At 39.8% G+C, this 26098-nt stretch overlaps 1 protein-coding gene across 1 annotated transcript in view; it reads left to right on the top strand.

Moving 5' to 3' along the window:
- Nucleotides 1-11147: 11147 nt before the first annotated feature.
- Nucleotides 11148-26098, top strand: part of met (MET proto-oncogene, receptor tyrosine kinase) — a 70072-nt gene continuing 55121 nt past the window's right edge. The window contains exons 1-2 of the mRNA XM_026174709.2: nt 11148-11485; nt 12991-14188. Coding sequence (XP_026030494.1) covers nt 12992-14188 — 1197 coding nt within the window. The 5' untranslated portion in view covers nt 11148-11485; nt 12991. The remainder of the gene's footprint in view (nt 11486-12990; nt 14189-26098) is intronic.

Here is a 26098-nt window from a genome sequence, read left to right as displayed (position 1 = left end):
GTGCAAGCAGTTAATTTTGCACACTGGAGATTAACGCTGTGCAGTGAGGAGCTCGTGTGGAGATGTTCACATATTGTGGTACTTAGGTTAATGCATTGGAATAAAGACAATGTTTGGTGAAATGTGCCCACTCCCCATTTCGGTTTGCTTTTTTATGTTTTTTTTGTCTACAGTTTTGTTATGTGGCCTTGCTTCTTGACTGTGGACACAATGCTAAATAGCATTAAAACGACACCTCCCACCCCAGGATGGGTGAATTTGTGGATGGGTGAGAATGGGGTGGAGAGAGGGTTGTGTTTAACTGAGACACTAAGCTCGCTTTGACTATATCACCTTTAGTCTACCTGCTGTTTTTTCACAGGGATGATAATATCAAATCGAGATGTTTTTTTTAAAGCTCTGAAGGTGATATTTTTGTATAAGAAATGATTTTTTTTTCTTCCTTGCTTTTACTGTACCATATCACGCTGTGCACATTAAAATTTAATATAATCCGTTGTGCATTTGTTTATGTTTTATTACCTACAGTTTTACAAGCATGGATAAAGTGATCACTAGCATGTGCTTCCCCATGAAAGTCAGAACCTAACAGTGGGCTGCTTGTTCTTTTATACTTGTGATATTGAGTCATAGCAAATCTAATTGTGTAATGATTCACAGTAGATACTCGGTGACTGGTTTCATTGATGTGCAGTGCAGAAACCAGCCAGCTGGGATTACTTTTGTGGAAAAAAAATACATACAGTAAGAATGAAGCTGGAGTGAGAGCGGAACAGAAAAATCATTTCCAGCAGCAGTGCCCTGCAAACCCTCTCTAGTATTTATTTGTATCTCTGTCTCTGTAAATAAGGTCTAATGCCTCCAGTGTTGCCCATAAGCTGTTTTTCTCCAAGAGCCTGGCACACCATTTCCATGGTTACTTGGAAAACAAATAAAGTGTTGAGCAAAGCTCGTGAGACTTGAGTCCACTCTCTTAAATGTATTCAAGTTAATTTACAGTAAGCAAGCACATAATTATGCTGCCCGAGGCAGACCTGGATTCACACTTTAAACAGTATTGTTCAGCAGTTACATCTGAGGAATGAAGTCATGTTAACTTAACAGTGGTTCATTGTTTTAATATGTTTTAAGTTATTTTTAAACATGAAATTAATATTAAAAAAAGGAATCACTGATGAGCTGCTTAATGCTGCTAACAGCTCTATAATATTGCATCACAAAAGTATGTGGGCAAACAAACAAACATTACATGCCATGAATCTGCTGCTTTTAAAGCCTGTTTTCTACTTCCAGCACATCTTAGAACTCAGCTGCAGGGATTCAGCCACAACACTGGAGAAATAAGCCCCAGAGATGCTGGATGGAGTTAGGTCAGGGGTTTTCATCTTTCACTCTGTCAGGTTTTTCCACACCAAACTTGGAAGCCGTTTCTTTGTGGGCCTTTTTTTTGGGCACAGGGCCACTGTCCTATTGACAGACCTAAGACCTAACAGACCTAAGACCTAAGCTAAATCATGTTCCAAGCTGGATGTACATTAATGTCTTGAATAACACTGACAGAAAAAGTATTAGGTTATCATATTAGAGTTATGGAGAAAGCTAGATCCCCTTCATGAACCCCAGTAGAGTCGTGCCTTGTCCTTCACTTGTTAGGTAAACATGCAAATCATTACATTATTTAGCCACACAGGGATTGTTAAAAAGCTACAAACCAAAAAAAAAGAAAAACCCCAAAAAACATCCATTCGCTACCGCTTATCCTTTTCAGGGTCGCGGGGGGCGCTGGAGCCAATCCCAGCTGTCATAGGGTGAGAGGCGGGGTACACCCTGGACAGGTCGCCAGTCTGTCGCAGGGCCAACACACAGGGACAGACAACCATTCACATTCACTCGCACATTCACACCTAGTGGCAATTTGGATTATCCAATTAACCTATCCCCACAAACTGCATGTCTTTGGATGGTGGGAGGAAGCCGGAGTACCCGGAGAGAACCCACGCAAACACGGGGAGAACATGCAAACTCCACACAGAAAGACCCCGGCCTGATGGTGGAATATAACTCAGGACCTTCTTGCTGTGCGGCAACAGTGCTAACCACCGTGGTACCCCAAAAAAACAGAAAAATAATATAAATATATTTTAAGTTTAGTCTACAAATTTACAATTGTCTAACAGTACATCATCATAGCAGGGAGAGGATGGTAGAACACAGAGACTGGGGCATTGTCCCCCAGCACAAGCCCAGTGCATCTCTGTGCAGCAACAACAAGTTTATCTCTGATGTGTTTGGTGAAAAAGTGTTAAATTAACTGTAGCAGGTAATTTGCATTTTAAACTTCCTGTGAATCTCAATTTCATTTACATTTAAGATTTACTCTCTAGGTAGAAGAAATTACATTCAAAACCCTAAAATGCAAAAGCATGTTTTCTGAATATCTTTGACATATGTACATATAATTTAAATGATTTATAGGTAACATGCTTAAATCTGTTGAAACATCAATATTTAATTGAACAGGTATATTGGCTGATTCTTGCATTGTCTGTGCCTGAGGTTAAGATGGACCCCCATATACGTGGTCATACATCCTATATGCTTTTTCCTTTTTTTTCCTGCCCAATGCATCATTTGAGTATATGCCAATTCAAAAGTGTAAAATTAATTTAAAGTTCTTGTGAGGATGATTTTGAACGGTTTGGTTTTACATGTAGGTTGATGTCTCTCCACTCACTTTGTGAGGAGCATCACTCAGCTTTTAAAATGCAACAGCCTCCTCTAGTGGAAAACACAGAGAACTGCATATTCGCAATGTAGACAATCAAACAGGAAACGTTCTGCACCTTTATAGTGTCTTCAACCTTAACAGGACTTAATAATGATGTTGTTGGACTTGTCTTTTTTGTATGGCCTTTATTTTACTTTCGGTTTTTCTGAAGTTAGTTTCATAATTTTTTTTTATCCTGATCTATTATTGCACTTTGTATTACAATTAACATAAAGTGTTAAATAATTACAAAATATAATTTTTTTGCCCCAGTTATTTTGAGACATGTTGGTTCCATCAAATTCAAACTGTGCCAATGTTTTTCTTAAAGTGGTAGATATTCTCAGTTTAAATATTTATATTCTATATTCAGCTGTCAATAAAATATGGATTTATGAGATTTGCAAATATTGCACTGTATCGTGTGTCTTTTGTCGTGTCTCCCTCCCCTCATCCCCAATTGATGCTCAACAGGGTTTAAGGAGACATGCTTGGCCAGTCAAGACCCTTTACCCTCAGTTTATTGAGCAAGGCAGTGGTCATCTCAGGGGTTTGTTTGGGGTCATTATCATGTTTAAATACTGCTCTGCAGCCTAGTTTCCGAAGGGAGGAGATCATGCTTTACGTCAGTATGTAAAATTACATCCCGAGGTTCATGGTTTCCTCAATGAACTGTAGCTCCCCAGTGCCGGCAGCACTCATGCAGCACTACCATGACCATTCACCTGGTTCCCACCACCTGAAACTAAATAAGTTTATCTTGGTCTCATCAGACAACAGTAATCTATGTCCTTAGTCTGCTTGTCTTCAGCAAACGTTTTTTGCCTTGTTTCTCTTTCTTGTGCATTATCTTTAGAAAAGGCTTCCTTCTGGGACTACAGCCATGCAGACCAATGCATGCAGTGATGCATTGTGCAGTGTATGGTCTGAGCACTGACAGGCTGACCGCCCCACCCCTTCAACCTCTGAAGCAATGCTAGCAGCACTAATACATCTATTTTCTAAAGACAGCCTCTATGACACTGAGCAAGTTTGAATGTGAGAGCAATAAAACCAAATTTAACACACGTGGTCCCCATTCACACCTGAGATCTTGTAACACTAACAAGGCACATGACACCAAGGAGGGAAAATGACTAATTGTTTAACAAATATGTCCTCAAACTGTTTAAGGAGGTCAGACTTCCCACTCAGGCACATAACATACAAATTCCACACGAAAGGCCCAAGTTGACTAGAAAGTTCAAAGAGGAACCTTGTTGCTGTATAGTGACAGTGCTAAATTTTGCACTACCATACTGCCTAAAACCATGAACCATCCATTGCAAAAAATATGTAACGGAGACAATACAAGACAGAAAAACTGCAATCAGTCTATCAATTGTCTATAAGTGGCTTTCACACATGTGTTAAGAACTGAGGTACCAGTCTTTTCACTTATATTTACAACATTCTATGTATGTATCTGTATTATTATGAGAGTGGCCTCTAGCTATTGCCTGATGCATTTTCCCACTTGAATTAGGTCATTACTGGCTAAGCATACATAAACTTTTTTTCAAAGTGAGAACTGCAGCAGAAAAAAAATGAACAGCTGTCAGTAAGCTGTAAATGAATGAGGTATCAGACATGACTTAGACATGAGGTTCAGTCTCCTCTCTTCTCCTCAGGTCAGAATGACTAACCACCATCACAAGTGTTTGTCAGTTGAGAGGTGGAGACCAGGTGAAGTAAACCACCTGGAGGGCTGGAGAGTCAACAGCTGTTTCCTATCACAGCATAAAGTCATTGGTGATTCTGTGATTTGTTGGATATATCAAGAGAGAGACATTCAGCTTCTCTGAAGATGATATTTTGATCTCTACACTTGTTTACATTGAATCTTTTAAGACTCTTGGCTGCAAAAGTGCTACACCTTTAGGGATTTATACTGAAATAAACATACAAAGAAGAGTTGTTTACTTTGCATTCTCCTTTAATACCTTTAATACTAGCAAATAAGTGACATTTATTTATATAGTGCTTTCGGGACGAGTAACAAAACACAAAAGACTTCAAATCCACTGAAGACAAAGCTGACAGAAATGAAAAGCACTCAAGACAATTCAGAAACTAGTCTTAATAATTTATTTTAACTCTATTATTTGTAGGAAGTCTATATTGCTCTAGGATTTATAATTTCTTTAAAGTCTTCTTTTCTTGCACTTTTCTACCAAACATTTTTAGCTTTTCCCCCTAGAATACATAATATCTCTTGCAGAATGTCACTGCTGGCCCAAAACCAGAACGTACATTTGTCTAGGAGATTTCATTGCTGTCCTGGTCTGTTAACAGACATCTGGAGCTGAAACAAATTTCAGAGGGTTTTTATAAATCAGGTCAAATCGTAAACACCATCGTCCGTGTTCTCTCCTCGTGTGTGTTCAGCAAACAACTCCTCAGGGAAGCTGCTACTGTCCTGGTTTGCCCCAACCTCACACACGAGCTCTCAGGCTGATTGCCTGTAGGGTGTCATGTCAAATTTGTCTAACTAAAAGACAAAAATCTGGTTTGTTTTGTTTTTTTAAAGATGAGTTTTAATTTAATAAAATATCACTCAATTTGATCAACGTCGTTTTTATATGTGTGACAGTCGCTGCAGCATCTCTGATGGTTTCCGAGCCCCATATGTTAGAAAAACGAGACACTCATACTGTATTTTAATGGCATGCTCTATTTGATTCCCTTTATTGCCCTGTAGAGAACATATTCCCTCGAGCCTCCTAATTTTGCAATGGTCAGTGAGTTTACAGAAGTTCCTTTGTAGCCATTCTTGAATGAAAACAAAACTTCACACACACACAAAGGGGAAAAACACATGATTTTTTTCACAGGAGGAATTTGAGTTGTTTGTTGGCCTGATGCTCTGTCAGCTGTTGCTGCAGTGAATGCTGAAACTGATAAAGCTATGACATCAAGCAAGAAAAAGGCTGGCAGAGAACCTCCCACTCAACCACAAAAGCTTGTTACAGATGTTCCTCTCTCCAGCACACCTGGTCTCTAGAAGTCAGTGACTGCACTATTTGAAACGATACGTCACTTAGACCTCTGAGCATAGCTCTTAAGAAAACATAACTTGATCCACTAAAGCTTACAAGGTGAATCCAGGGCATCTTCGTTTATGCCATGCATAGCTTCTTCTTTGTTATTTTTGTACTTCTCAGTAATTACCTGTCAATCAAATACTGAGAAAACGCGGTATCCTTGGAACTGGTCTTGATATATCTTGAACAGTTACTGTATACTAACAACTACTGGTACAGGAGCTTATATAGCCAATGTTGTGAAGGTGAGGACGAAGCAAGGAGATACAATTTTAAAAAAGAAAAACAGTAATCATTCAATTAAAAAAAAAAGTCTGAGTTTTACATTTAATGGATCTGACGCTGAAGCTATAGTCCTCTAGTCTTTTTTAACTGGGTCTAATTCTGTGCTTACTTATATCTGTAGGGTAACTACTGAGTAACATGTACCAGTTGTGATGAGACAAATACATATGGGACAACTTCAGCCTCTTTAAAACACAAATGAAAATATACACGATAAAAAAAGAACATAGCTTGCTAATGTGATATTCAAAGATTTAAAAAAAATAATGGAAAAATGTACGAGTGGTCAGAGGTATTATTGGGATTGAGATGCAACTGGATATCATCTGCACTGAAATGAAAAGCAAGCGTTTGAGTGTGATTTCACCAAAAGCAAACATAAAGAAAATAATACCAGGCCTAACATTGAACCTTAGGGAACTCCACAAATCATTTATGCGAGCATTTATTTGTTCGTTTTATCAATACAATAATTCTTACCATGCACTGTAGAGCTTTCACAAACTGAATATTGAGCACTTACCCATGAAAAACATATGAAGTCATTTTAGGCAGTTTTAGGTAATCTACACTATATATCAGGATTATATATTATAGTGCAAGAAGAATGACAAATTGTGTGCTGGATAATATAAATATATTATCCCATTTGTAAAGCAGAAGGCTGTATTGCAAACAGAAACAAACCCTATTGTTATTGTTATCTTAAAAACTGTCAAAAGTGTGCACGGTCCTCATCTAAGAATTTGTATTAAGTATTTTTTGTTCATTCAGGCACTAAAGCACAAAGATAAGCTGGGTGTAGAATCATGTAAAGCAGTCTACCAAATTAATTATCACTAAAGTTTGCACATTTTAGCTGTCAAATTAATATGTCTTTGAAAAAAAAACTGGAAAAAAAAAACCGAACAAAGCAAATAGACATTCAGCATGAAGGCCAGAATCTCTGCTGCACTTTCACGTGCTCTTAAGTGTGGTTTGTTTTAGTCAAAGCTTCCACACATAAACAACCAGGGTGGGAGAGTAAGAGCTCTCGAATCATTCTATAAACTGTTTAAGAAGAGGGTGACACAGCAGAAATGGAGATGAAAACAGAGAATCTTGCAAGCAGAGGAATTTTGCAATCTAATTCGATTGTATTGTAGAAACTACTTGCAAAAAAGAATAAGGAGAATGAGAATTTAAAAGTAGAGTCAAACTACTTAAACAGAGAAAGAGGGTTTTTTGTAATCATTTATAGACGTAGCAGATATCATACTGAAGGGATATAAAATGTTGCATTTGTATATTTTAAGTCATTCTTGGTTGTTTCCAGATACACTTAAATCTGAGCATGTCTTAAGGATGCAAACATTTTAAATCAACAAAGTTTTTTGTTTGTTTTGTACACAGTAGAAAAATTGATGAACTACGTGGTTTAAATTTTGAAGACGTTGGACACGCTTATTTTCTTTTCCTTCATTATTTTCTTACCTGCACTGATGGCCTTTAGTGTGTGTGGATATGAGCTGTGTTCTGACTCCATCCATGGTGAGTCAGATTGGCAGATACAGACATAGAACGCGGCTTATTGACTGGCAGTCCTGCCCATCTGTTGCGAGAACCATTTCCTATGATGTGTGAGATTTTAATCTTTTGATTTCCTTTTTCATTAACAGCCCTTATATCTGAGACACGGGTAGTGGAAGATGAGCGGCCTGATCTGTCTCTCTCTGTATATGAAAATCTGGAGTCTGGACCTCCAGCGCTGGGGTTTGATAGCTGGTGAGGAAGCACTGTAACCAAAAGGTGACTAAAGGTTCATTTTAGACAGGAAACAATATGACTAACAATGAGCAAGACCAGTGTTTGTAGAAGAAAACAGAGTGTTAAAAGCAATACTGTGCAATATCTTCTCTTTCTAATAGTAACTGGATTTGATGAACAAAAAAACACACTTTAAAGTATGAGGGTGATAATTAACCACTTTAAAATAACTTGTTTTCCTGGCATCTTTTAAAGCAGTCTGCTTATTTATTTTCTGCAGACTGAAAATAAATCCATGTGCCATATTGCTTAGGATCATGGTGCAATGATATTATTGTAATATGCTGTGTATGTAACATATGTAAGATTTATGTGCGTTAGATTGATATTCTGGAGGAACCTTTATAGCACTGTGCAGGGTTTTCTATTGAAGCTGATCATAATTAGCCATACAATGCATTAATGTAAGTACATATAGACAAATAGGGTGACAAGATGGGAAATTTTTAAGAACAGAAGCAAGACAAATTCCACTGTAGTGTTTTTTTTTCAGGCATCAACATGCTGAACTAAGAATTATGCCCTGTGTTCATTTAACCTGTAATGAACTGTTCTGTTGCGTTCTTTTATGAATGATCCCGCTGATCAACTGAGTGATCAAAGCGGCACACTCTTAATCATAGCTCTTCTCCATGAGGTAAAGAACTCCGAGAGGTAAACATTCCATCTGGAGAATGAAACAGCCGGGACCTTTGATGGGTCAACAGCATCAATCAGAGTTTACTGTCCTGATCAGCGCTGAACCAGGGATTTTATTGACTGTGCAGGTGATAAATAACCTCCACTGAACTATATTTGGGTGAAGAAGAATGATCCACCTCCCTGGTAGTCTCTCACTTTTGCCTATGAGATTATTCCCTTTAGTTTCCATTCAGTAGCTTGTAAATTATTCTGGCAGTGCGGTCACTTCATGCTTTAAGAAAAGACGCCTGTTTGCTTCAAGTAACAGCAGATGGCGTCATAATAAGTCAGATACACTGACTGAAATAGATTGAAATAGATGAAATAGATTTTAAATGGTTTAGTGCAATCAAAATTGGCAAACAAAAAAATATGTTCTTTTTTTTACTCGACTTTAGCCCTGCAGAATTTTTTCTCCCATATCGTATGTTGACGTCCAAACATTGCACATTGCAAACATTGCAGCCCTTGTTGAAAAAGGCTCAGATTTGCTGGTCTAACACCAAAATAGTTTTTTCAAGGTTTTCCATCAGAGTTTGTAACCATGGCTGTGGAATTGGCTCTAATTCTTCCACACTTACAGAGGTGTACCACTGACATTTCGCAATAAGTACAGCTTTGTGCACTGGAGACCTGTCAAGACATGAAGACAGAAACAGTTTTTTCTCCACACTCCTTTAAACCAGCAAAAGGGTCAGTTTTTCTCTTCACTTTCACGTTTTGATCTCAGCCAAAGTGCAGCCTGGACCACATGAACAGAAAATAGAACTTAGTTGTTGTGTTGCAGGTGCTGTGGGTGCAGATGCAGATCATTCCTGCAGTGCACGTCATACACTGAGGTTTCCAAACTCTGTGTGTGACCATGGTTCACCACCAGACCAAGCTTTTCCATCATCGTCTTCTACTGCTACCCAGCACGACAAGAACATGAGCCAAAACAGAGTTCACCACCACAGGAGCCACACAGACACACCCCAGGGGTATACACTCACACAAATGCACACGCCCTGTGTCGGACACACCCCTTGCCAAGCGCATCAGAAATGCCCCGAGGTATGGCAAAACACAGTTGCTCCATCAAACATTGGCTACAGCAAGCCAAGGAGTGTATGAAATACAGTCTTGCATGTGAGACTAAAACCATTCTATCTTCTCATGCACAACAGAAGGTACTAAAACAGCTGAGCTGAACTGAAACTTGATCCTAATTGCACATAAATCTTGCTGTGATTTCTAGCTTCATTATGTTAGTGCATGAAATAGCTCACCAGAAAATAAAAACAGAAACTGTCAACCTAAAGCTTTGAAGCATCAAAAGTTGCGCTGTCCATTTATTATGCTCTACTTGTATAATCGGTGTTCTCAGTTTTAACTTTGAGCTCTTTTTAGAACTGTGTCATGTATATGGTATTTAGGATTTTGTTGCTTTATGAGTTTTTCCTCCTTTGACAATAGTCAATGAATGATGCACATTAACAGGTTAATTGCTCTCTAGTGTTGTCAGAGATAACCATGTTGTCCTCTGGGAAATCAAGGAGGAAGGCTTACTGTTAAAAACTGAGAAAAGTAGTAGGAGGAAGGGAACTATTACTCTGTCACGTTACTTTTCATAACTGACATCATTGAAAGAGCTGTAAATCCAGTTTAACACTGAAAATGTCACAAATTCCACCACTGCAATGCATTCTTCCCCATCTATTAGCTTCATTAAAGCCTCACTGTGCAGTGAGTGCAAAAAGCCACCACCTGTGCAGATCCACAGCAGACTCCAAACTATTAATTCTGCATACACACTCTCTGTTTTCAGGCTTTCCAGTCTCCAGTCCGAATGCCCTCCTTTCAGGAAGTGGGACAAAGGAATTTTTTGAGCTGCCCACTGTGATTCATTGCTGACACACACACACACACACACACACACACACACACACACACACACACACACACACACACACACACACAGTAGGTTTAGCCTTTATTTTAACTTAGCTCATTATTCATGGCTGAGTTTTAACACGACGACCGGCACTCTGACTCAGAGGGCTTCTGGAGGAGAGTCAGGTGGAAGTTGAAAGAAGAACTCTTCTTCTAGAAAGAGTTTTGTTCACGTTTTCTTTGTTTTACTGGCAAGCAATGCAGCATCAGAAAATCTAAGTGTGCAGTTTTAAATTGGTTTGGTATCGTTTTTTTAGTCCTAAGAAGTAAAAAGGAAACAGATTTAAACATATATATATATATATATATATATATATATATATATATATATATATATATATATATATATATATATATATATATATATCGGCTAGTAAAGAATGTACTATTGCTTTAGTGCAAAAGAGCTGGAATTAAACAAATGTAGGTTGTTCGAAGTCACAAGATAATAATGCACAATTATAACATTTTATTAGTGCTTGATATTCCCAGCTCGAACACGTCGTTAATGCTTAGTTTAACAGCTCCTTCTTACATGGGTGTCTGCATTGCCTTATAGTCATAGACCGATTAGCTTCTGCAGCACCTGAAGAGCCGCACGGAGCTCCAGTGGAGGAAAGGAGGCGGGGCATTGCGCACCACGAGAGGAACTGAGATGTGAGCGGGTCTCTCTGCTGGATGCAGCCAGAGTTTAGTCCCACGCGTTTCAGCAACAGCAGGTCCACGGGCTTGCCTAAAACCGAAGGGTTTAAAACTAAATTGGAAGAAAAAAACTTTGCAGGGGGTTTATTTGTTTCACCGGGAAGCGAGAAGAAGAATCCCGGGTCACTCTGGATTTATTGAGAAAGTCTCAGTCTTGAGAGATTGTCCAGCGGAATATGATTTGAATCAACAAGACGTACCGCACTGTTGCTCACTAACAGAAAAGCAGGTAAGTTTGTTTCCAACTCCGCTAGTTTCCAGGATTTTTTTCTTTCTTTCTTTTTTTTTTTTTGGATATACTGTATATTCGTGGACCCTGACCCTCTCCTCCTGCTCTGTATATCGCAGCCTGTTTGGAAATGTTTTTTCTGGCCCCTCACACCATTTCACCAACTTCCCATTTGTGTTTTCTGAGCCTCTAGCCATGACTCACTTTCCTTTCAAACTGAAAACATTTTCACTGTTTTCCACCTCGCCTTTTGTCTTTTGGGGAAAAAAAAGAGAAAGAAACAGTCATGCTTAGAGGTTGTGATCTTTTTGTGTTTGCTGCAGGTGCACACTAATGTGCCCCAAATTACTCATAACAGATAAAAAGCAAGTCTTTGCTTCTCTTGACCCTGTCCTGGGATGAGAATGTTTTATAATAGAATCCTACATTGTTTAATGCTTATTTTCTTTGGCACACTATCGTCACCCTGCTGTGTTATTCCGTTTTTGACATGTATGAGTACCGCTTCATGTTTTCTGCCTTCAAGCACCTGTTAGTGCTGTCAGTGTGAAAATCTTCTCCGTGAAACATATGTTGCATCTGAAAGCTGAGTTTTCTCACCCAGACTTGCTCTACAATAGCAAATGAGCTCGTACCGTTCAGACATGATATAAATCAGGCAGATAGCGCACACTGGGGGGTTCTGAATGGTCTTACGCATAGCTGTGGGCATGAATATAAAACCCAAACTAACTGTGCAGCACGTTATTGGCTTATTTTGGTTTACAGCCTGGGTCTGTGTGTATGAAGCCACATCCAGACCGGGAGCATGAAAATGCGCATTTTGCCAATTCCCTCTGGTGTTGCTGTTGCCCCCCCCCCCCCCCCCCCCCCAACAACCTCCCCAACAACCTCCCAGTGGATTACCATTTAGTTGGTGGGGTTATTTATCATTTTGCTGGAAGGTGCCCCTTGCCTTCTCCCTCCCACCTCTCTTGTTTTAATTGAGTTTATCTTTGCTCCCTTGGGTACTTGCTGTCTAAACTTAGGCCAGTGCCTGCTTCAGCGTGTAGAATGGCCTCCTCTCAGGGTGATTCACTGCTTTGCTTTGTGCTGTGGTCACATGGGAGCAGAGCAGAGCAGAACAGAAGTGCTCGCCCAAGTCTTGTTGCTTGTTCATCCAGTGGTCAGTGAAGGCAGATGTTCAAGTGTCCATGATAAGAGGACTGATATCAAAGTTTTGTGTCACCAAAATGCCTCCAGTGACTTGAGTATGACTATATTAATTGCTTGTGGTGATGTGAGTAAACCCTGACTTTACTCCCTGACAGAGTTCTACTTGTGAATCTAAATAAGGGATTTGAATCTTCCAAATCAGCACAAACTGGAGCTTTTTCCCAAAAGTTCACACTCTACACAATTAAGGCCACCTATTCAGAGAGGCATGTGATGAATGCTTTAGTGCTTGTTGTTATAGCAGCGATGTTTTAATAATTCATTTCCCGTGTCTCTTATTTCTGGAACAGGATGAATCTCTGTTTGCTTCATGCCATCATGTTGCTGTGGGCTGTTCGCTCCAGCGTGCAGGGCCAGTGCGATAAATCATCAGAGGATACCAAACTCAACCTCTCGGTCACCTATGAGCTCCCATCGTTTACTGCAGAATTCCCAATCCAGAACATGGTGATACTGGATGGAGTCATCTATGTTGGTGCTGTAAACCGAATATATGCCCTGGCCCCAAACTTGAGAAAGCTGTCGGAGTACCACACAGGTCCGCTGCGTGCCAACGAGACCTGTGGCCAGAAGCTGAACGGAGCAAGCAGCAGTGGAAGAGTAGACAACCACAACATTGCCTTAGTAGCAGAGAACGTTTACGACAAGGGGTTGTACAGCTGTGGCTCAGCAGATAACGGTGTTTGCCGCCGTCACGTCGTGGATGATGGCGTGAGAAAAAGTGTAGATGAAGAAGTCTACTGCTTTGCCGACAATAAGAAACTAGAAACCGGGCAACCCGATGACTCAGATGTTGTAGTCAGCCCTTTGGGCTCCCAAGTGCTGAATGTGGAGAGCAATGTCATCAAATTTTTTGTTGGGAACTCAGAAATTCCCGGCAGAAGAAACATCTCAAGCAGTGCAAAACATCCCCATACCCTTTCTCTGCGGAAAATGAAGACAAGCCAAAATGGTTTTACTTTCTTCTCAAACAGATCATACATGGACCTAATTCCATCTCTACGTGGAAATTACTACCTGCGCTACGTTTACTCCTTCCAGAGTGGACCATTCACCTACTTCCTCACCGTGCAGCAGGTGAGCAAGAACTCTCAGGCCTACCACTCCCGCATAGTCCGCATGTGCTCCACAGACTCTGTGATTCGTCGCTACGTGGAAATGCCCCTTCAATGCATCAGCACCAACAAGCGACGGCGGCGCTCTGGGACAGATGTGAAAGTGTTTAATATCTTGCAGGCAGCCTATGTCACTAAAGCAGGAATTGACCCGGAATTCCAGAAGCTCATGAAGTTGGAAGAGGACGATGATGTGCTGTTTGCTGCCTTTGCCGAAGGAAAGCCAAACTCTAAAGACCCAACACCTAATTCAGCTGTTTGTGTGATTGCCCTGAAAAATATCAACGCCATGTTCAAGACCTACATGGGAACGTGCAACACCATAGAGCCATACCACTTCACTGGTTTAGACAACATTTCCTGCTACAATGGGGTAAGATCTGGGAATGGGAGGGGCTTACAGTTCAGTAAAAGTTATTGTAGACCAGAGGTAGGGGAACGCCAGGTCTCAAGGCCAGTGTCCTGCAGGTTTTAGATGCGTCCTTGATCCGACACAGCTTATTTAAAGGGCTAAATTACCTCCTCAACATGTCATGAAGTTCTCAAGTGGCCTTGTAATGAACTAATCATTTGATTCAGGTGTGTTGGCCCAGGGTGAAATCTAAAACCTGCAGGACACCAGCCCTTGAGGTCTGGAGTTCCCCACCCCTGTTGTAGACTTAGAGGGGAAAAAAGAACAATCCCATTTAAATAGAAAAAAATATTTGGAAATAATGTTTGTCTTGCTTTTTATAACTTCATAGCGTTTCTCCATTTAAAAAAACAAAGCAATGTCCATGTATTGTTTCAAATATTTGGTCTTCCTAAGATATAATAGTTCTTGCAGTTATGTTCCAGTACAAGTCTGCAATGACTATCGCTGCATTCACATGTATTTTTATGGCACTTTTTATGACTAGAGTGAGTTTTCCTGAAGGAAGTTTTAGAAGTGTTCCAGTGAAGTTTTACAAAGATGTCTGATTTTAATCTTTTGGAATTATAGACTTTACCTGTTAGACTAAATCCCATTTAGTTTGTTGGACGTAGAGACTGTAAGTTACTGGGTGGTCTCAGGTTCACACAGGCATTGTATCTACTTTGTGCTCGTCTAAGTTCCCTTGAGCAAGACATTGAAACATAACTTTGACCTCTGGCACCTGTTTTTAGGGGTGTACAGTGCAGTCTGTTGGTCAGGGGCAATTCTCGCATTGTTGTGGCTCAGTAATCCAGCACACTGAACATGAAATTATAGAATGACAAGGAGCCAAAAAGTCCTGACCTTCAACTTTAATTTGAAGTTGTTAACGTACATATTAGATAAAGACTGTACAGCTTGTTGTCATCTCAAAAGACTCATTCCACATTTGGAGCGAAAGAACAGCCATGTAGATTGTTTTTATGCCAAAATCACCAAATGTTCTTGCCCAATCTGTCCAACTCATGATATGCTTTTCATATGCTAATGAAATATCATTTTCTAAAATAAGCAAAAATAAGAAAGAAACAGAAAATGTTGAACAGCAAAAGATCAGTGTGGATCTTTCCGTGAGAGAGTTTATAGTTTCAGTCACTGAAAAGGACCGAAGTATTAAATAAAATTAAATTTTCATTGTATGTTGATTGGATCAACATTTAAAAACATCTGCCTGATGTTGTGGGCCCTTTGCTCTGTTCTTCAAGTCAATACTGAGAAGGTTTTGGTGGTTAAGCAAATTTCCTGCTCAGAGAGGCTGCTACTGTCAGAGAGTGCAGTTGTCAAGTTAGGAGATGCTTTGCTCAGCAGCAATTTTCAGGTGGGTGCAAGTCAGAATAACATCCCCATAATGGGAGCCCAGGTTCCAGCATAAGACTGCATTGTAACGAGATGAGTAGCAGTAGTTACTTAACTAACTGCTTAGTGTTTTAATGTTGTGGCTAATGGATTTTTTTGGTTTCTTAAAATTTCTTTACTTTAATCTGATGTGGAAGGATCTCTGAATTAAATCTGAAAGTCAGCTGTAGCTAATATGCTAGAGAAGTCCCCCCTCCTCCATTGCTGTTGCAAAATTGTTGAAGCTGGTCATCTTTTCTGCTTCGCCTCTGTCCTCTGATCTATCAGCAATGGCCCAATCAATCGGCTGAATCACCTGATCAATAACGACATGAAGTTAACTGCTGACCACCCTGACAAAGGGCCTGTCAATATGTGTACTAGAGCTTGCCCCTCCGTGACTTCATCTTTACTTAACCTCGGCATCAGTCAGTACTGTATATCACCAGTCAGGCACTGGATTACCTCGATATATTATGCAGTGAATAGGTTGTCAAAGGGCAAGCACACACAGGAGTAATGAGAGAGTCAAGTGGAAACAGCCAACACACTCCAGAGGAAAACTGCTGTCAAAACACTGGGCGTGTGTGTTACTACAGAGGCTGTTTTTGTGTCACGAATTGGCTTTAAAATCGTTGGATTAGCCTTCATAGTAGCAACGTTTATTGCCGCTTGACTGCAAACCACAACCATGCACCATATCTGGGGTTAAAAAGCATTTCTGATTGATGAGGTTTGCACAATTGATCCTTTTTGTTATAGACTGTGTACTCCAGTGAGTGACTTTTGCATACTAGGCTGCTGTGTTTTAGACATTTTCTCTATCTTTCTAAGTGTCCTTCTTGTACAAAATAAAAATCAATAAACAGACAGTTTAAATTAGCTTGAAATGCATAACCCGTTCCAGTAAACAACAAGTCTGCAATATAGTGTAATCCTCATGAGCAAAGATTTGTTTACATTCAGCTTTTGCCATTGCTTGCATGCTTATGGCTTAACAATCCTATTTAATGAACCTTTAGAAATGGCATGTTTGCAGAACTGTGTTTTGAATAGTCTACATACTTATTCCATTCCATTTCCCTCACACAGACTTTAAGAATTGCAATTTAGTTTTGAACAATCACCTTGCTCTCATTTAAAAAGATTCAGTCAGTGCTAAGTTGCTAGCCTTCCATCTCCTGCTCCGTGAGAAGGAAACAGGAGACAACTGAATGTATCGGCCGTAGCTTGTTATCACCAATATCCGATTCAGCTCATCAAAGAAGGATAACTGATCCGGATCAGTGCATCCCTAGTCATTTAGAGAGTCTTTTGTTCTGTGGTCAGAGTATCTCCAGCTCTAGGTTTGTAAACTGCAGGTGCCAACAGTTGTTCTTTTGGTCTAAAGATCCATTGGACTGCCATTTGAACCAAAACATACAACTGATGGAGAACTGTGTCATGTGCTGGTACACATCGTGCAGCAAGGCTGCAGAGAAGAACAAGAATACCATCACTAGTTGAATTCTAAGACTGCAGAGTTTGGTGTCTATCCATGGGATGAGGAGCTCACCAATGAGGCAGATGATGAGATCATTAGTAATTGCACAAAGTGTGTGTAGTATTATATATTTATTGCTCTAAAAGGTGTGAGTACATGTCCTAATGCATGCAAATTCAACCTCATCCTGCTGACACGTATACAAACTTTTCTTGCTGTGTATCAGTTTTCTTCTGCAGGTCTTTTTTTCTGATGGATTCGTTCTTTTCTGGACACATTACCTCGACTAAATGTTCATTAAATGTTCACTGTTCCACTGCATCAGCAGATGCGAAATGAGCAGAAATGTAATTCATAAAACATTCCTCCAATGTGCTACAAGTGATCAAAATCTGCAAAGCTGTATCTTGCCAATCTGCGGTCTGATCTTTTAGTTCTGAATGTGGTGATTTTTTTTTTCTTTTCTTTTTTTTTTTTTTGATGGGACCTTACAGACAGACATGAAGAGTGACACGTGGTTGAAAGGAGATTGAAAGCAGCTTTACGAATACATGCACATACGTGGTGGGTGGGTGTTTGTGTACATCAGTGCAGTCCTGACAGCTATCAGCAGCAGAGATCCACAGGGGAAAGTGAGGAATGCTGGGAGCAAGGGATGGTGGGGGGGGCGGGGGGGATTTGAGGGCAGTGCATATCTGACTCTCAGTGAGCTGTGATGAATGGCTGGGGGATAACAGGGCATCAGCAGCTGGGTGGAAGATGATCCTCTAAACCCGCTGTGGCGGCCAGCCACACTGGCAGTGTCTCTGCCCTGCTTGCCCTGACCCCCACCTGTTACCGGCACCTGTGGGAAAGTGCAAAATGCATCCACGGCAAAACAGTTTCATCATGATGAGCGCAAATTTGCAAAAGTGCATTGGTGTTTAAAAATTAGAAGATGCGCTTTTAAAGTTTGTGTCATTGTAAAAACAGGACTCCCATTGGGAGAGAGCGGGGCGGGAGGGGGGAGTTTAAAAATGGAGAACTCAAAACAAACCACAGACCAGACCTTGTTGCTCTGTGCATCACTGCTGAACAGATGTGATTTTTTTTTTTTTTTTCCCCGCTGCTTAACAGTGAATACATTTGGATCCTGAACCATTTATCTGCTGTAAGCTCACAAAGTTTGTTGAGCTACTGTGCGCGGGATCAAAACAAAAATCTTCCTGTTGCAAATCAAACAGCTCCCACCTCAATCTACTTCGGCTCCAAACTTCTTGAAAAGGAGACGCATTTATCAGATGGCAAACACCGAGCATACCCTTTTCTCTCCTGAAACCACAAACAGCAATTGTCTGTTTCCTCTCCTTGACAGGCTCCATAAAAACTGCTGTTTTGATCACTGAGTGAGAGTGCACTATTCCATTATTAGACATTCTTTCCTCTTGACTCAGTTGATTACAGGGTGACATCAGTTTTTGCTGGAGGTACAGGAGCATCTCCGTGCTGTGTAATTATCAGAGGACTCCTTCTGTTGTCTCTTTGTCATTCACTGCAGTGCACACATTTTGATTTAAAAGTTGATTTTAAAAACTGCGCCTCGTTCTTTCTTTTGCAACTGTTTTTGCTCACTGCTCCTTATTTGGTATCCTGACACAGACATGCAGCCACTGTTGACTTTGTTTCATTCGTCTGCAAAAAAAAATCTGGGGTTTCAAAGTATCTCAAAGTTTGAAACTAGAGTTGCACAAATGCAGCAGTTCAAGTGCCGAATTGCTGCTGCCAAAAGAGCTTTTACTTTTGAATTTCTCTTTTATTGCTGACAGTCCTCGTGTCCTCGGCTGCCAGGTTAAGAAACAAGCTGTAACAACAAAAGGCTATCGAACAACTGTACACCTGATGCTCGTGCTTTAAGTATGGCGTAGAGTCATGGCTCCCCTTAATAGATTTATGACCTATATTCAGTGGCATATGGCAGGTAGACTCTGTTATCAGGAGGTTTGTGAGAGTTAAGCACAGCCATAAATTCATGAGCTGCAGACATTTGGAGGATTCATACTTAGGCACACAAGAGGTTATTTTTGTCAGTTGCTCCACCAAACTGTGTGTTTCTGATGGAAGACTCCCAATAGGGATCTGGATGAGGTTGAAAGCTCAGTGTAAGAGCATGTTTGAAGTTTTTAAGTGCTGGTTGTCAGCTCAGACGTGCCTCTTAACTCCATTTCAGGCAGCAAGATATGATAAATGTTGTAATGATGAGTGGCCCTCTTTTCAGCTGTCTTTGTGACAGAAAAAATCTGCTTTTTAATTATTTCTGCAGGCTTATTTCTGTCTGCACGCTCCTCTCAGTTGCATGAAAGCCATAAAACTGAAAAAATAATAGATAATGTTAATCATGAAACAACTGAGCAACCAGGAGCAACTTCTATTTACTTTAATATTAGTTTATAATAAATTAGATCTATTGAGGTTGTATAGAGCAATTAAAAACTCCTAATTATCAACAGGTAACTGCTAATGAATCCATGAATTTCTTCAAAATTGAAATAAATACGATTAGAATTTGTGTGCATGCTAAATCCAAACAGGTTTTTGAGTGCTTAATCATCCAGTCTCATTCTTTTAACTAATTATCTTCTAAACACATATGCTAAAATGTAATCTCAGCTCAGCGATTGAATTTGATTAGTCAGATTTTATATTTCACTTGTCCTCCACCTCTGAGAGAAATTCACGAATATCAAAAGCACTCTTTAAACTATTGATCCGGCCCCCAGAATGTGCTGTGTCCTGACAGTATTGCTTTTGAAAAAGACACGCGAAGCCATTTTCTGGGGTAATGTAGTGTGCAGGCCCGTGGCAGGGATTTTTGAGCCTTTCCTTAAGTCTACTGAGGGAGCAGAAACACTTGAGACTAGAAATAAAGAACAGCCACATTCGGGGTCAAAATTATCATCGGATTACCATTGATCTGAGAAAACCCACCAAAGGCTGATTGCTTTTAAATTGAATTTTGGGCCTGATTGATTATAGTGCGAGTAATATAATTCCAGGAGGGAGACAGTTTTGACCGACGATCATTTTAATTAAGCTTCTTGTTTAAATGAACAGGTTTTAAGTGGTGGCTTGAAGAAAAAAAACAACTGGCAAACAAGCTGCTACAGATACTCACCCAGTGATATTTTGTTATGTGTCTGATTATAAAATAGTAAACGTCATTTTATGTGGTTTCAGGAATTCACAGGTATTTAGTTGCTAGATGAGATATAATTTCATTATATTTGCAGATAAAATTTTTGTATACAACACTGAGTACGTACTGTAACAGCTACCTCATTAAAATATGGAACACAAACACTGCTGGAAAGTGTTTTGTTCCTTATTGCCTCAGTTTTTAATCATTAAAAACTCTATTTCTTCTACTTTTTGCACCTACACTTATGAGGTTGTTACTTTATTTTACAAATAAAGGTTAACATAGTATAACTATAAAAGTGTAACTATAAAAAAACACTAATAACTCACATGACCTACACAGGTAATTTCATTAGACTTGTCTTTTTTGAAAAAATGTGCCTGAAAACTACAAAACAAACTGGATGTAGCTGAATTGTGTCCCCAACAAAGTAAGTGGGTAACCTTTATTTATTCACAGCTTGTAAAAACACAGAGAGGTTTAAGTATTGGGGGGGGGGAACAAATGTGTATGAAACTGTAAAATGCATTATGTCAAGAAAATACCAAGACACATAAGAAATGTAATGTATCTAATGTGACAGCAATTACTGAGAAATCAATCTTCACTTTACGTGTCCCAGATGTTTCATAGATTTTTTTTTTGTACTTTTCCACTGACCTAATGAGAGTTTCAGGTGATTAGATCCACAGCTGTCAGACAATAGATGGACTTATTGCTGCAAATCTCTCAGTGGTGCTGCTGATTCACTGGGTTCTGCAGTGAATGTCATGATTTTCAGCCCCACATGCCCAAACCTGCTTATGACATCACTAAGCTGGTTTTTGTTCATTTAAACATATGCATGAAACAGATGTGGAAACAGCAGGCTTTATTAAAGCAAAGGACATTATAGTCATCATTTAATGAAGTCACTTAGTTGTTGTTGTTTTGTTTTGTTTTTTGCATGTGTGTTGGGAGGAATTTTTACTTTTATTCACAGAGGACAGTGGTGATGAACAGGAAATGTGGGGAGAGCACGTAGGGGAGTGACATGCAGTAAAGGCCTGTTGGCTGGATCGACTCCATCTGGCTGTGATGAGATTTTACTCCAGTGGTATGTGCCCTAAACATTTGGCCATAGGGTTGACCTAATACACCATGACACTTGAACAATACCTAAACATTTACCACTAATGGCAGCCAGAAAATGCATTATCAGTGACTGTTTTCTTCACAAGCTATGGTGGATTTAGCTCTTAAAGAATTTTCCATTTCACTTCCAGGATAGACAGACATGTAACAGGTGCCCGCATATACAGAGTAGAGAGAAGTGGCGGTAACAGAATTACAGAGTACAGACAAATGTGCATGGGTTTTCTCACAGCGCTCCATTTTCCTCCCACAATCCAAAGACATGCACAGTAGGCTAACTGGCAATTCTAAATTGGCATAAGTGTGGACTTAGGTGTGAATTGTTCCCCTTTGACAGAACAACAGGCTTGGATACTCACACCCAGTGATTCTGAATAAAAAGAATTGATGGATGATATGATAAAAGGAAATGATCTTACATTTTTGTGGTATCTGATGAGTCTGTATGTTTATGTTACTTTTGGTTTGTGGCACATGCACCTCCATCCTTTACACATTCTGCGTTACCACTCATGCCACAGATTGTGTTCACATGTCCGGGCCTGTTCGTGCCATTGCTCAGTTGGGTGCAGAACCCGCCGCTGCTCACAGCAAGCGGGTGCGTCTCCGTCTGTGTACAAGAATCGACAAAAGAATGAAAATAGCAAGTTCTTGTCCTGTCCTGTCGCTCTCTTTTTACTGCTCGTAGGCCAGTGTTTTGATAAAGAAGACATTGCATGAGTGATTGTGAGAACGATAAGATCAGAGCTGTGTTCCAGTAAGTTGCATCTATCTCTTTACATATGTTAACGCAGAGCTTTTGTGCGTGTCTGGACACCAGGTAAATAAAAAGCAGAGCTGGCGAAATAGGTTAGGTTTGTTAACGGATCAACTGAACACAGCAGCGTAAAAATGAACAGAAAATAGGATATGCACATATATGATTCAGTGATAATTGTAGGGACAGAAACGAAATCATCAACTATCCTTTGAGTGATTCCAGCTGCTCAAAAATGAGAAAATCATATATTTTATTGATTTCAAAGTCTGTGTGAAACTCTGATCTATGGGCAAAAAGAAAAATAGAGAAAATAATCAAGCAATTTGCTGATAGTCAAGATGTTCATTTGGCTATAAGGGTGAATCCATAATAATGTTCAACCCATGTAAAGTACTTTTTGTGTACCATGACATCTTGGGAAATTCTTCATGCCCTAGAGCAAAACATTCTGACTTGCTGTGAGGCGGTAAGAGCTGGCAGCTCTGTATTCCTCCATTCTCAGAAGGGCATTGCATCACCTGACAGCCATGTTGGGACAGGTCCCCTCTTCAAAAGGAGAGGCTTGGTCAGCACCCACTCAGGAAAAAAAACATGTATCCGATGTCTTGGTTTCCAAAGTTTTACCCTCAAATTAACCTCACCTTGGAGTTGTGCCAATCACGACAAGTTGTGCTGCTACTGTGAATCATTAATTTTTGACCAATACGTGACTAACGGTCACCTTACAGAATCTTTTTTTATTTTCTTTCAGTTTTTTTGCTTGTTAAAGATAAAACTGTTGTGCAAAAGTTTGCCTTTTTTTTTTTTTTCTTTTTCCAACGCTTGCAGCGGTGGTGGGTCATTGTGAGCCTGTTCACGTCTGCAGGCATTTCCAGGCAATTTTCCACATGATTCCACATTCAGTCAGTGTTAATGTTTAGTTTGAATCCAAATTGTTAATTATTAAACCAGGAGTTCAGTTTCTTGTTTTGATGGAAGAGTGCGTAAATTGTTTTTGCATAGTCTTTTGTATGGATACCTTATCTTTGTTCCCTAGATAAAGACGGGTGTAGTAAATATGCAAACGGTTGATGCCTGCAAGCTGTCTTTCAATAAGCAAGGTAGGAAATTACCACCAGCCAAACATCAGCCAAACAGTGGTAAAATTAGGCCACAGCTGTTAGGATTTTTATTGCTAACTACAACGGGGATGAAACAAGCAATTTAACCCCTTAACTTATTTTATTTTCTCTATTTTATTTTAGAGTTGTTAAATTCATGTTATTTCTTCTTGAACAGCAGTGTGAACTTTAACTCTTCCTTTAATCTCAAGGATGATTACACTTGGAGACGTTTACAAGTTTTTTCTTTTTAAGCACACATTTATACGTTTTCTGTAAACATGCTATCAAATGGAAATATTCTACATGCCTTATGCATCATTTTAACTTTCAGGAAGACATATATGGTATCTTTGGAAATTTTACAGTCTGCACTTTAATTTAAGACTTTAAACATTTCTAATTTTGTTTGGAGGCACGGCATGAATTTGCAATGACCAGTTTGCATGTGACACTGTTTTCAGTGACGAGAAAGAATCTGTGGAGTGTTTTTCTTTCTTTTGTGCGCTTTTTAAAACAATTTGATGACCATTTTCAGATGTTGATGTTTAAATAAACCCAACTGCGAAACCAGTATTTTTTTTTTTTAATGGTTATTTTTGAAAACATCTTTTTCTGCGGTTCACTGATATAATTCTGAACAAATTCTTTGTTTTTCCAACCAATCATTGGTGATCACTGTCACACTCATGTCATATTTCTGTTTTGACACGGTGATGCAAATTAGATACTTTCCTCATATGCCATGCCACTGAGTCTTTCATCTCCAATCTGATTTTTTTTAAATGCTTCCTTTACCAGCATGGAGACACTTGCCAGCAGTGCCAGAAGCCATTTATGATACACTTGTTTAATGTCAAATATGGAGGCGTTTTGCTCCGTGGAGCTTGTGAATCAAGGCCTCCAAGCTATTTCCTAATCAGCTGCATGCCTACTACTCGTCTATGTCACCACATAGTGATATCCTGCTCTGAAATGAAATAAGGTATGTGTCTGTCAGGAGCACCCCCCCGCTTCCCTCGTGCTCGAAATAAAGGACCAAAAGCCTGTCCTGAGCAGTGGCCTCACCTCGACCCCAGATCACTCTTACTTCCTTGACTCTGGGTCCTTCGGGCTTTGTCATAAGGTCTGTCTCCCCCTTTGAAAAGCTCATAATCGCAAAGTTCACTGGAGCAGCAAATGATCGTGGCAGGCCTGCAGCCACATTAAACTGGAAGGACAAAAATACAATTTTACCTCATCTCCTTATTTCTGAAGATATTGGAAAAAGGCAGTGTGTGTAGATTTTCTTTCTTTCTGATTCGAGTCTGGTTGATGAGCTCCTTGATACCATAAAGGCCCATTGTAAAAACTGAGGCTTTTCTACCTCTAAATGCATGATAGCTCAAAAGAGTCAAACCAAAGTGAAATCACGACCCGTGGAGTCATCTCCTTTGCCCTGTGTGGACTTCAGTCCTGCAAAAAAAAGAAAAGAAAAAAGATGCATATTGTCACTGGATATAAATTGTGGCTCTCAAGCTTTGCAGATATTGGTTTTGTGATTTTTCACTCAGCCCAAATGAAACAGAGGGGAACTGTATTTTAAACATTTCCCAATTACAAATAAAACATTAACAGAAGTGACACCATGTCATTCAACAGGAAGGTCTCACCACACATTAGGACTGATCCTTCTCCATTCCATTCAACCAGTAATCCGCACACAATGCAAGCAAGGGATTATGCCAGAATGTGTACTCAAGTAATGGAGGAGGTCGGAGAACAAACCCTCCCCTCCATCTCACTGTCTGCACACTTGTATGGCTTTTATCCCCCTGCTGTGCCCCTGAACAATGCACCACAAACAGAAAAGGTATCTTGCCAATCCCTGGGACACCGCAGATATTGTCTTTGCAGGCTTTGATCTCACCTTCCTCATCAGGGATCATGGTTTGAATCATTTAGCGGGAAGTGGGTAAGCTCACACCTGAGGGCTGAGTAGCTTTTCTTGGAAATGAATACTGTGTTTTACAGTTAAAAGCCACGCTCTGTACACAGCTGGAGCCTTCCAAGATTGTTTTGATCGTTTTAGTTTAAGGACTCTTAAAAAAAAAAAAAAAAAAAAAAGTTATTTCCCAAAACAACAATTTGCTATATTTAGTTTGTGAATATAGAATTATTCTTCATTATGCCTGCAAATTTGACTCCGTAAATGGTTTTATTGCTTAGGGAACAATCTGATTACCAGTTTGCATGCGAGTCAGACAAGCATTGTGTTTGCTAGGCTGCATCATACACCTACATCTTAATTTTCAAAGTTAAACATGGAACCAAGCCGTCATCATGGCACAGTCTTACTCGGATCCTCCATTAACAATTTCTGGCTTTCCAAACCTGATCCCTGAAGATCTTTATTTGTGCAAGGCGGTGAAAAGGAGGGTTGAGCAACTCTGCAAAGTTTGATGCCAACTTCCAGGACTTTTACAAGTGAGAAAAGTAGCACAATGCTGCATTGTTGTGTTCAAGGGCTGCTCTCTGAGGACAGACGCAATGCTAATATTTCTTTTGTTTGCTTTGTCATGCAGTCTTGTGTCTCAACTGCACAAATGGCTGCCACCTGCAAGCTGTCACGACAAGCTATGAAATATTTTATGGTGACTTCACAAAGATCTGCATCCATAAAGTAAAGCGCCTGTTTTCAGGGTTTTTTTGACGAGGTTTTGTGTGTGTTTTCATGGGATTTCTTGATTATATTTTGTCTTTTTATCACGAAAGCAGCTGGAGTTCTATATTTGCTTTTCTGTCACTTGGAGAAAAGACGCAAATATGAAAGGCCATGCAGCTGAGCAATAAAAGCCATTTC

The sequence above is a fragment of the Astatotilapia calliptera genome, chromosome 7 (genome assembly GCF_964374335.1).
Source record: "Astatotilapia calliptera chromosome 7, fAstCal68.1, whole genome shotgun sequence".
NCBI lineage: Eukaryota > Metazoa > Chordata > Actinopteri > Cichliformes > Cichlidae > Astatotilapia > Astatotilapia calliptera.
This window is presented reverse-complemented; position numbering and strand designations above follow the sequence as displayed.